This window comes from Festucalex cinctus, chromosome 21 (genome assembly GCF_051991245.1).
Source record: "Festucalex cinctus isolate MCC-2025b chromosome 21, RoL_Fcin_1.0, whole genome shotgun sequence".
Taxonomy (NCBI): Eukaryota; Metazoa; Chordata; class Actinopteri; order Syngnathiformes; family Syngnathidae; genus Festucalex; species Festucalex cinctus.
Genome location: NC_135431.1, coordinates 2,019,025 through 2,030,178, shown reverse-complemented (window position 1 = coordinate 2,030,178; position 11,154 = coordinate 2,019,025). Strand labels below are relative to the sequence as shown.

General features: G+C 41.4%; 2 protein-coding genes across 2 annotated transcripts; one reads left to right on the top strand and one right to left on the bottom strand.

Moving 5' to 3' along the window:
• The first annotated feature begins 179 nt into the window (after positions 1-179).
• Positions 180-6,023, top strand: esco2 (establishment of sister chromatid cohesion N-acetyltransferase 2). Its single transcript, XM_077510552.1, has 15 exons — positions 180-353; positions 774-842; positions 927-1,078; positions 1,161-1,446; positions 2,014-2,278; positions 2,360-2,463; positions 2,615-2,723; positions 2,804-2,876; positions 3,572-3,614; positions 3,816-3,927; positions 4,351-4,482; positions 4,568-4,657; positions 4,811-4,954; positions 5,376-5,560; positions 5,638-6,023. The coding sequence occupies exons 2-15, from the start codon at positions 790-792 to the stop codon at positions 5,768-5,770; spliced, it is 1,881 nt and encodes a 626-aa protein (XP_077366678.1). The 5' UTR covers positions 180-353; positions 774-789; the 3' UTR covers positions 5,771-6,023.
• A 557-nt stretch (positions 6,024-6,580) lies between these two features.
• pbk (PDZ binding kinase) lies at positions 6,581-9,573 on the bottom strand. Its single transcript, XM_077510555.1, has 7 exons — positions 9,483-9,573; positions 8,987-9,127; positions 8,784-8,923; positions 8,510-8,679; positions 8,308-8,434; positions 8,036-8,239; positions 6,581-6,907 (listed from the first exon to the last, which is right to left on the bottom strand). Exons 2-7 carry the CDS (start codon positions 9,124-9,126, stop codon positions 6,708-6,710), a joined length of 981 nt encoding a protein of 326 aa, XP_077366681.1. The 5' UTR covers position 9,127; positions 9,483-9,573; the 3' UTR covers positions 6,581-6,707.
• Between the last annotated feature and the right edge of the window lie 1,581 nt (positions 9,574-11,154).

Below are 11,154 nucleotides of genomic sequence, written 5' to 3'. Positions count from 1 at the left end.
CAACAATAAAATGTGAAAATGTGAAGTTGCAGAAATATGTTCTTCACAATAAAAGTTACACGCTTTTATAGTGGCCTTTGAACTGTGTTCGTACATGTTTTGCTTTATTTTAAAAACCATCAAAACGATATTTTAAACTCGGGGGGTGGAGCAAATAAGCTACCGGAACCGTTTTATTGTGTCATTTCCCGCGAAATACAGCTTCCGGTTTGCTCTGGAGCGCGCCCTTCAAAACAGATCGAGGAAACGCGGGGAAAGAGAACCGACGGCGGCCCAAATTGATTTCTTATTTTACCACATTTCCATCCTTTAAAGGTTCGATTAATTCATCTACAACCGAAGCGGCGTTTTAGGTAAGAAATCCCATGCTTGTTTCGTCGTTTGAGATCGCCGGAAGTCAACCAGCTTACTTCGAAGCGTTTGTTAACGTAAAAATATCAAACATACTTGTTAATTTCGGATTTTGGTTTAGTTTATATACTTAATTATAGTTTGTTTCAAACACTTTTTGTGTGGATTGCATTATTTCGTCGAATAATCCCGCCAAATCGTTGCAACCTTTGAATTCATGTACGTGTTTGCATTCCTTGTTTAAAAATAATCTACTTTCGAGATTAACATTACGTAAAAAATCAACAAACGATCACTAATAAGTTTTATTTAGTGTTTGGACGGTGCTTGAACGGTCGTGCTGCTTTGAAAAGCTGCTTTGAATTGGCAAATACGTCACCTATTTTTCAATGATCTAAACATAACATAATTGTCGAATGCAGGCGAAGGATTGAGAAAATGATGCCCATGAGCACTCGGAAGAGAAAGCTGTCCCCCGTGGACCCGGACAGGTGAGCAATTTTAACATTTCATTTTGTGGGCACGCGTTTGGCCTTGTTTGAGTTGAATCTGATGCCTTTCGTTTGTCCTGGCAGTCACCCAGCTGAGGGGAACGAGGAGGAGGCTGAGGGGAACGAGGAGGAGGCATCCCCTGCCAAGAGGAGATCTCCTCGGAAGAAGCTGGATGGGAGTTTGAACAAAGAAAATTGCCCTTCGCCGAGGAGGAGCTCACCTCGTAAAGCAGCAGGCATGAACGGGTTTGGAGGAAGGAAGAACTCTGAGGAATGGGGTTGTTTTTAACAACTCTGCCATTTTTTTAATTTTTTTAGGCTCTCCGCTCAAGCCGGCGATTATGACAAGATCCTTCTACGGGCCGAAAAAGAGCGTCTATCTCACTCCTCTAGAGAGGAAGGCCGTGAAGGAATCGCTTCCACCTCCTCCTCCTCTTTCTTCTCCGGGACAGGCCAAAAAGGTGGAGAAGAAAAACAAGGTGCCGGCGAAAGGCAAGGCGGCAAAAGGCAAACGGGTAAAGGCGACGTCGGCGGGTTCGAGCATCAGAAACTACGCCGACGCCGCTACTAAGACCGTCAGGCTGTCCAAGATCAATTGGAGCAGGTTTGTGGAACACAACATGCTGGTCTCGTTTGCTATGGGAAAGAAATTAGCACAATTATGTTGTTAAAAAAAAAAATGGAAATAAGAAGTATAAATATGATCAAAAAGGGTAGCTGTGATGTTTTTATTGTCATTCATTCCTTTATTTTAACCAGGTAAGAAAGTCATTGAGATTAAAAATCTTTTTTTCCAAGAGTGACCTGGCCACGATTGGAACAAAAACAATTTAAAATCCTCAAACATACTCTGAATACATTCAAGAAACTTGTTAAAACTCAAAAAACACATTTCCCAATAGCATTTGTTTTGCGTTCCTTTACAATTATAATATAATTATAAACCATATTTAAAAAAAAAAAAAGTCCAAATATGGCCTTGAAATAAAATTGTAGCTTTCGACACCCACGTCACTCACCAACCCTGCCTTTTAATTAGTCATAAACACTGTCACGTATAAAACAGTGAAATGCTTACACTTCACATGTTCATATTGTATACCGTCTAGTAATTCTCCAACTCATTTTCTGAATTGTATAACTCAGACTTTTTTTTTTTTTTAAACTTCAGCAACGCCAACGAAAAGGAGCCCGAGCCCAAGAAGGCCGGCCCCATCACCTTCAGCAACATGAAGAAGCCCAAAACCAAGATTTTTGTGGGCGCCGCCTTCTTCAGCACCGCCAAGAAGCCGTCCTCCATGTACAAGAAGGCGTCCGCCGCCAAGGCCAAACAAGCCAAAGCTGCCGGCAAAGCTGCCGGCAAGACAGACAAGTCCAAGACTCAGGTGGCGGCCGGCCAGCCCGAGAAAAAGCAAACGCAGAAAAATCCCGCGGAGGTAACGGCGGACGCGAGAGGTTGATTACAAACAGGAAGTGTTCAAAAAATGTTAAAAATATCTTTTTGGGCGGTTTCTCAGACCGCCATCCAGCCCGTGGAGAAGAAAGCGGATGCACCCAGTACAAAGTTTGACCCGACGGAATTTTTCGACAGTGACAGTGAGATGCCACAGAAGCAGCTCAGGTGCTTTTGATGCCAAAAAAAAAAAAACACACCCAGTGGACACTTGATTAGGAACACTTGCAGTGTCTAAACCTGCCTTGGAATGTTCTAAATATAGTAACCCCCCAAAAATATGAGTAACTTTTCTCATTTGTATGCTTTTCCGCCTCAGTTCCCCGAAAGCCCGTGCCGAGAATGACCAAATCACAAAGGAGCTCCGAATCGTGCTGACGAGGACTCCGATTCGGACGTCCGGAGTCGCCTCCTTCTTCACTCCTCGGGTAGCTTAGCAATTAGCATAGCGTTTAAATATGTCCGGTTTGAATTCCTTTTTCAAAATATAACCACTCGTTTTGACCAGGATGACGGCTCCAAGTCTGTTTGCGACCTCGGAGATGAAAGTTCCGGCAGTCCTGCCTCCACGCCGCCCAAAGGTAAAAGTGCGCCGCATATTCTTGGGCTGCTCGATTATGGAAACAATAATAAGCATCATTATTTTGGCAATAAGTGAAATCACGATTATGCAAATGATTTTTTATTGGTAGAAAATAAAAAAAAATATATTAAGACCAATTAAAAAAAAAAACACTTAAGTATTTAAGTTCTTTTTGGACCAAACAGAATTTATAATAATATGATTATTTATGATATTAGATATTTAGTTATTTATTTATGTTGGCAAAAACTTGAAGTTGGAGTGCAGCTTGTGCACTGTGCAGTAGGACGATCATTTTATTATTTTGGTACAAAACGTTTAAATGTTAAAAAAAAATTAATAATGAAAAAACATTAGGATAAATTAAATTATATGAAACACTAATTATGCAAGTTCCCTTTGGAAGAAATTAAATCTATTAAATTATTTTAAAATCTAAAAAAAGGTGCACATGTATACATTTAAACAACCCAAAAATGAGTGTTTTTTTGTTTTTGTTTGAACGATTATGGTGATTTTATTGTGAAGTGTGATAATTGAAATTGTAATTGAATTTTGATTAATTGCACAGCCCGACATGGACAAGACAAAAATATTGGGATATATTTTAATATAATAAATTTTTTATTTTATTTTTTTAGCCTGTGTATTTTTCTTCATTTGAACCTAAAATATGTTTTTTTCCTTGTCCAGAATCTGCGGCTGTGTATCCCATCTTCGGATCTCCTTCCAACCGGTGAGATATCAATTTTTCTTTGGAACCATAATCACAATCATGAGAATCCAACGATGTGGTTAGCACATCTGCCTCACAGCTATGGATTCCGGGTTTGAATCTTGACATGAGCGAGTTTGAAATGGAATGTTTGGGGTCCAGGGTTTAAAAAAAAAAAAAAAAAAAATGGACGGATTGCTAATCCAACATTGTGCCTCCAAGAATTTCCAAGAGCGCCCCCGCTGGTCCGGCTCAGCCGGCGTCGTCCACCAAAGAGCGGCCCGCCCGCAGGAGCGGGAAAAAGGAGAAGCACAGCGGCGAGCAGCTCATCATCGTACGTCGGCTGCATTTTCGCAATTACATCATCGCAGCAGGGTTATTATCGTTGATTTGATTTTGTTTTTTACATTTAAATTTTATGTAACTGAAAAAACCTTGCTTGCATGGTCGTTTTATAATTTTTTTACATTTAATTTCGTTAATTTTTTTTTCATTTTATTTTTTTCATTAATTTAGTTAACTAAAATAACCTTGCAGCACGGTATTTTATTTTGTTAACAATTTTTTATTTTTTTTGTTAGTTTTAGTTAACTAAGATAACCTTGCTGCACGGTCTTTTTCTTTATTTTATTTTTTTAAATTTCATTAAAATTATTTTTTGAATTTTAGTTTTTTAGTTAACTAAAATAACTTTGCCATACGTTTTTTTTTTTTTTTTTTAATTTAAATATACATGTTTCTGTGCTTTCGTGACCAGGACGCAGGCCAGAAGCAGTTTGGCGCGGTGACCTGCGGCTCGTGCGGGATGGTGTACAGCGCCGACAACCCGGAGGACAACTTCCAGCACGAGCAGTTCCACCAGTGCCTCCTGGACTCCATCAAGTTTGTGGTAATCATGTCGGGGGAGGCGGACGTTCAGTCGGACGCGGGAGGACTTGGCTAAACTTTTTTTTTTTTTTTTTTCCTTCCCCTAGGGTTGGAAGAAGGAGCGGGTGGTGGGCGAGTTCTGGGACGGGAAAATCATTATGGTCATGCCGGATGATCCCAAGTACGTCATCAAAAAGGTAAACAGTTTGATTGACTGCTACACATTCATTTCAAGATTATTATTATTTTTTTTAAGACTATACTTTTACTTTTGCTAACCTCAATGTTGTAAACACAACATACTTTTATTATGCGACATCTCCAAAAATATTTTTGTTTTTGTTTTTTAGGCGGATGAGGTGCGTCGCATCGCAGACAACGAGTTGGGCTTCCAGCAGGTGGCGCTGAGCAGACCGTCCCAGGCCAAGACGTACTTGTTTGTCAACACCGATCGGATGGTGGTGGGCTGCCTGGTGGCAGAATCCATACAACAGGTAATCGCGGACACCTTGCACATGGCGGCTAGCTTTTTCTTTTTTTGTTTTTTTACTTCCATTTAAATTAACATTTTTCTTAAAAAGTAAGTCCTATCAGATTTATTTAATACTTATAAACCTTTTTAAGGCCACTTTGATCAATTGTAAGACTTTTTTTTTTTTTTTTTGCCCAGTTTCATTAAGTGAAGTATATTTGTAATCTCGCCTTTATTAGTCGACAAAAATGTGTATTGATTTAGTCCTAGTTTATTAATGAAGGTGGAAAAAAAAAAAAGCAAGTTGATGAAATTATTTTTGTTTCATTTTCGTTGACGAAATTAACAACTTCAAACCTTAAATCTGTCCAATCAAATGTTAAAAGTACCTCAGCTGGAGGAATGCTGGGATGAGTTTGACGACTTTGTCGCCTCCCCCGCAGGCCTTCCGCGTGCTGGAGCAGCCGGATCGGTCCAAGGACATGAGCAAGGACGACTTCATGGAGCGGCACCGGGCGTGGTGCTGCTCCGCCGTGCCGGAGAAGGCGCTGTGCGGCGTCAGTCGCGTCTGGGTCTTCAGCCTGGCCCGGCGCCAGGGCGTCGCCCGCCGCATGCTGGACGCCGTCAGGTAGGCGGCGGCCGTTTTGGGGGTTGGTGGTCGCCGTTTGGACCCCGCTGACGGCCGTTCTCTCCTCCCCTTTCAAGGAGCACCTTCTTGTACGGCAGCCACCTGACAAAGGAGGAAATCGCCTTCTCCGACCCCACGCCGGACGGCAAACAGTTTGCGACGGCGTACTGCGGCACGCCCGCCTTCCTCGTCTACAACTTCGTGGCGTGACGAGGCCGAGGGATCGTGTTAAATCGAAAGTGTTTGATGTGTATGGACGTTCAGATTTTCAACTCAGGGTTCAGTGTTGTATATTTGCTGAAGTTTGTTGTTTTGCAGATGTTTATATGGAAATGAGTTCCTGTTAATGTTTTGGACTGAAATTTAGTTTTTGTTGACCGAGTTTTCCCGCCTTCCTTTTGAAAGGAAATGTTTTGGGGAGGATTCTATGGTTGTAAAAAGTTTAAATAAACAGTTGTTTTAATCCCGTGGATTTGTTTACCTTTGGACAAAGTGACATGACGTGCATACAAAACTGTCTTAAGAATATAATGCAACTTCGTGCAGCCTAGACAGTAACAGGTTCAGATTCTTGGAACTAGGGTGCACCGATCAATCGGCTGATTTATCAGCCCCGATTTCCTTTAAAGAGAAACTTGACTCATTCAGCCATTTTCAGCAGTCTGTCTGAAAAAGTATCCTCTTCATTCTGAGATGATTAATCGGCTTTTATTTTTATTTGTAGAGAAATACTTAATGTGCAGTTAAAACAGTTTTATTTCTCAGATATTGTTCAATGTTTTTTCAATAAAACCAATTGGAACGCTGAAGGTGGTTGCTTATAAAAAAAAAAAAATTGGGATCAGCAGGTCAGACTTTTTAAGAGATGGGTGATCTGCTGCAAAATTGTGATCGGTGCACCTCTACTTTGAACATTAGACGTGTGTTGAATCACAAAGGAGGACAGTTTGAGATTGACATTCAGATGCATCGTATAATCCTAAGTGTAGATTTGCTAACGTAGTGCATCTAATGACGTGATAGAGAGATGAAAATGTGTTTACTGTGTACTGTACAAGAACAACAACAAAGGCAGCAGAAAAACATTTGACAAGCGATGTGGTCAGGACTTCTCAAACCTCGCAGGCCGCTCGCTCTTTGTTTTGGTTCAAGCTGAGCGTTTGGCCTCCAGCGCCTGCACGATCTGCGCGGCCGAGGGTCTCTTCTTGGGGTCCTCCTCGGTGCACACGTAGAAGAGCTCCAGCATCCTCCTGTAGGACTCGCCGAGTGCGTCAGCGTCCAGCGGCGGGCGCGTGCCCACCCGGGCCAAGTAGGCCTCCTCGTCGAAGCTCTCCTCGATTGACTCGTCTGAAAGGGGGAGATTTTTTTGGGGGGGGGATTATTATTATGGTGTGGTGAAGCAGCATGTGGCTCAGTGTCCAAGGTTATTTTCGGTTCCAAGTCACAAAGCGTAACCACTATAAAAATATGTTTCAACTTATTTACAAGATGCAAAAAGTGGCTTTTGAACAGGGGTGTGTAGACTTTTAATACCCACTGTATTGTTTTTTGTAATGCTTATATTTGTTATAGAATGAAATATATAATCAAAACTTTAAAAAAAATGCTGAACGCTTCAAATACAAATTTTAATTTAAGTATATATAAAAGAGAATTAATAAAATGAACGAGTTTTATTTTTTTTTATTGATTATCAGCACACATAATGAACAAATCACACACACACAATTTAATTTGATAATACTGAAAAATGATCACAACTAGGGCTGTACAATTAATCGAATTTCAATTACAATTTCAAGCATTACATTACACGATTACAAAATCAGCATAATCGTAAAAAAAAAAAAAAAAAAAAAGATTATTAATACTAATTTCTGAGTTGATTAAATTTACACATTTGCACCTTTTTTAAATTTTAAAATAACTAATTTAATAAATTTTGTTTCATCCAACGGGAACTTGCCTAATTATAGTGTTTCAAAGAATGTTATTGGTTTTAATAGTTTTTAAAAAAACATTTTTTAACGTTTAAACATTTTATTGTTTTGTACCAAAATAAATAAAAAAAAAAACATCGTCCTACTGCACAGTTGCTCCAACATAAATAAATATTATTATTATTCTATATTATTATTTTTCTATTTGGTTCTAAAGGAAATTAGATAATTACAGTGTTTAATTATTTATTTATTTATTTATTTATTTATTTATATAAATCGGTCTTATTTTTAAATGTGGAAACATTTTCTTGTTTTGTACCAAAATAAATAATTTGTACAATCGTGATTGCGATAATTGCCAATATAAATGTGATTATTATTTTTTTCCCATAACTGAGCAGCCCTAAACAACATTCCAGTAAATGAATAGCATTTGCAAACATACAATTGATGGCACTGAGCCACATACTGCTTCACCCCCACCACATCAGCATCTTTCATCTACCCACATTGTCTTCCAAAGCTCTCTCACCTTCATCCCGCTCCTCATCCTCATCATCGTCGTCGTCGTCGTCGTGCACCGGCATGTCCATGTGAGGCACGGCCAGCGTCATCATCTCCCACAGGGTCAGGCCGTAGGCGAAGATGTCGGCCTTGTCTGTGATGTCGCCGCCCTCCAAGGCCTCCTTGGGGTTCCAGGGCTCCGTGCCGATGTACTCCGCCTCCGGCTCCGACACTGACACAAAAGTCTCTTTTGTGCTTCACGCGTGCGAAAGCTCGCGTCGGCCGGCGTTGCGCCGCTACCTGCCATGTTCTCGTCCAGCGGGAGGGACACGCCCACGTCGCAGATCTTGACGGCGTCGAAGTTGCCCTTGACGACCACGTTGCAAGACTTCATGTCGCCGTGCAGCAGTTTGTTCTCGTGAAGATACTGCACATGTCGAGAGGCGTATCTCAGAACTTCTTGTGGAAGAGCGCAAGGCTCGAAATTCGTTTTTTTTTTTACCTGCAGTCCGCGGGCCACGTGAAGCGCCACTTTTTCAACAACGGCGGCGGGGAAGGCCTGAAGACCGTCTTCCCTGCGCTTCTCGATGAGGTCGTTCAGCGACCGCTCTCCTCCGAATTCCATGGCCAAACACTCGGAGCCGTCTTTGGCTGTGGCCAACGCCCGGAAACCTGCAGCAGGTTCACACCCGACCGACGTTCGCTAATCAATATGTAGGTACAATACAAACCTTGACGGGAAGCTTCAGTCGTATTCGTTGACGTTTGTCTCTCACCGACAATGTTCGGATGGTCGATTCCCTTCAGGACCTTTGCCTCCTCCTTCAGACGCTTCCGGTAGACCTCGGCCTGTTGGCTGGCACATTTGCTGTTGAGCTTCTTGATGGCCCAGGGCGACGCGTTCATCTTGCCCACTCTGGAATCAAATTGACGAGTTAAGTAGTGAGCCGATTGCACGTCGAGAAGTTGAACTTGTCACCTCTCCATCAGGTAGACGCTGACACCCGTCCCACAGCCGAGCTTCTTCATGAACGGCGAGGCCGGGATGTTGATGGGGCTTCCTCCTAAACTTCCAGCTCTCCTTACTCTGGACATCTGCGGGGTGGTGAATTCTGCCATGCTGTCAAATACAAGCACAGAGATAATTTACTTTGATTTATGGGCGCTCATTTATTTGCATTAGCCAATGATGACTGAGTGACTTAATGTTATGGTTTTTTTTTTTATTATATTGTGCTCTCAGGCTTGCATGTATATTATGATAACTCACAAATGAGCACAAAATTTAACATGTGCGTGACGTAAAACATACAAGACGTCATGGCAGCTGATGCTAGCTATTAGCAACGAAGCTAAAACTACTGCACGACTACAAAATGGCGACGACTCCAAGCTACAGTTAGCACAGCGACTGCCACCGAGAAGTAGCGCATGAGCGTATATTGTTCAAATAAGTTTTTGTTTTTTTTGTTGACCTGACTTAATCACAGCGAAGAGAAATCAACTGAGAGGTGAAAATGATCGCGCCGAACTTTCAAAATGTCGACGTAACAACGGAAGTTGACGGAAGCCTCGGACAGACAAATGTACGGAAGTCGCTTATACATTAAAACAATAACGACTTACCCGACATTTTATTTCGATTAAGACCAATACCTAAACAGCCTTTATGATATTTAATAACTACTATAATGTGTTGTGGCATTACTTTACGGGCAGAAATTAATCCTGTTCTGACTCGCCGTAGTTGCCATACAACGTTTCTCCACCAGAGGTCAGTGATTTGTCGGATACTGTTTTGATTTCTACGTGATGGATGTTAAAATCAAATCAAATCAAAACAAACACATCTTCCATCAAAATTCCGTTTGGAAAATGATCCATTTGCCTGGCCAACAGTCGTTTATTATTTCATTAACTATGAAAAAGATCAACAATGCAGCTATGCTTGTTTTTTTTGTTTTTTTAATGATGTTATTCTTCAGTCTAGAGTAGTTTTTGTGTGTATTTATGACCTGGCAGCAATCATAGTTGGATGCGTACACGTCTTTAGTAGTGGGAATGGTTTGTTCTTTTTTCGAGCTGCACTGGAGGACAACGCTGCCATTCAGTCATCAATCACTGACGATCTGAAGTTATCAACACAAAAAAGCACATTGTGGCATTTTAATGAATACATTTGTCTGCTGAATGCCAGGGAATGGCATTGACCTCCAACAGTTCCTCCTTCTTCACACAGCACAACTTGCCCCCCCTCCCGTCAAATGTGACCTTTGACCCGGGCAGGACTCTCCCTTTGAGGCCGAGGAGCAGGAATGTAACAACGGACTCGATCTGGACGGAGAAGACTGAACATTGCGCTCTCGTGTTTCCTCGCCATTCCTCTTTTTATTCCCCCTAAAGGGGAAAATGAGCTCATGTTTTGTGGTCTACGCAAGGCACATGTTGCGGTGCACTTTACAACACCAAGATGAAGACGAGTTTGGTTGTACAACATGGCCACAAGTGGGGGGAAAAGGACAAACTAACGTGAGCACACCTGCAACGTTCGGCTTGAGAAAAGAAAACATCAGCCAAATGAACACTCAAAAACACCCGTTGCTAGCCTTTACAAACACATCCGCGTCTGCAAGAAGGACGAAGAAGTATTTGTTATGTCAGATTCATATTCTTCTTTTATTGGAAAATTACATAAATTGCCCCGGTTGCGGTAAATCAATAAATGGACGAGAGAATTTATGACATCGCGCAATTGATTTAAGCGAGTAACATAAAAGTCGGGCCTCTCAAATGGGAGCTTGGAACGTGCCCTGCGGTCGTAAACGGTCATAAAACTGTCGCGCAATTTAAACATTGCGTGAAAAATGAACCTAAACGCTGAAGTACTGTAAACGTAACCGGATATTAGAATGTATATGGGAATGCTTGTTAGAATGTGTTCATTAAGATGAACCGTAAACAATGGCACCTGTCCATCGACTATAGCGCTAGCATGCCGTGACCATTTTTGAGTCTGTGCTTCAAGTTTGTCAGTCAAAGAGAAAATAATTTCCTCACATAAAATCCGGGGGGAGACGCTTGTGTTTGTTATAATAATTTGTTTGCATGCGTTGCATTTTTTTTTACGTTTGTATTCATTTCTTTATC

Excerpts from the sequence above, each read along its gene's own strand:
- esco2 (XM_077510552.1), top strand. The coding sequence starts at position 790 with ATGATGCCCATGAGCACTCGGAAGAGAAAGCTGTCCCCCGTGGACCCG. Across the intron at positions 843-926 it reads TCCCCCGTGGACCCGGACAG|TCACCCAGCTGAGGGGAACG; the intron begins GTGAGCAATTTT and ends TTGTCCTGGCAG. Across the intron at positions 1,079-1,160 it reads CTCACCTCGTAAAGCAGCAG|GCTCTCCGCTCAAGCCGGCG; the intron begins GCATGAACGGGT and ends TAATTTTTTTAG.
- pbk (XM_077510555.1), bottom strand. The coding sequence starts at position 9,126 with ATGGCAGAATTCACCACCCCGCAGATGTCCAGAGTAAGGAGAGCTGGA. Across the intron at positions 8,924-8,986 it reads AGCGTCTACCTGATGGAGAG|AGTGGGCAAGATGAACGCGT; the intron begins GTGACAAGTTCA and ends ATTTGATTCCAG. Across the intron at positions 8,240-8,307 it reads GCTGGACGAGAACATGGCAG|TGTCGGAGCCGGAGGCGGAG; the intron begins GTAGCGGCGCAA and ends CTTTTGTGTCAG.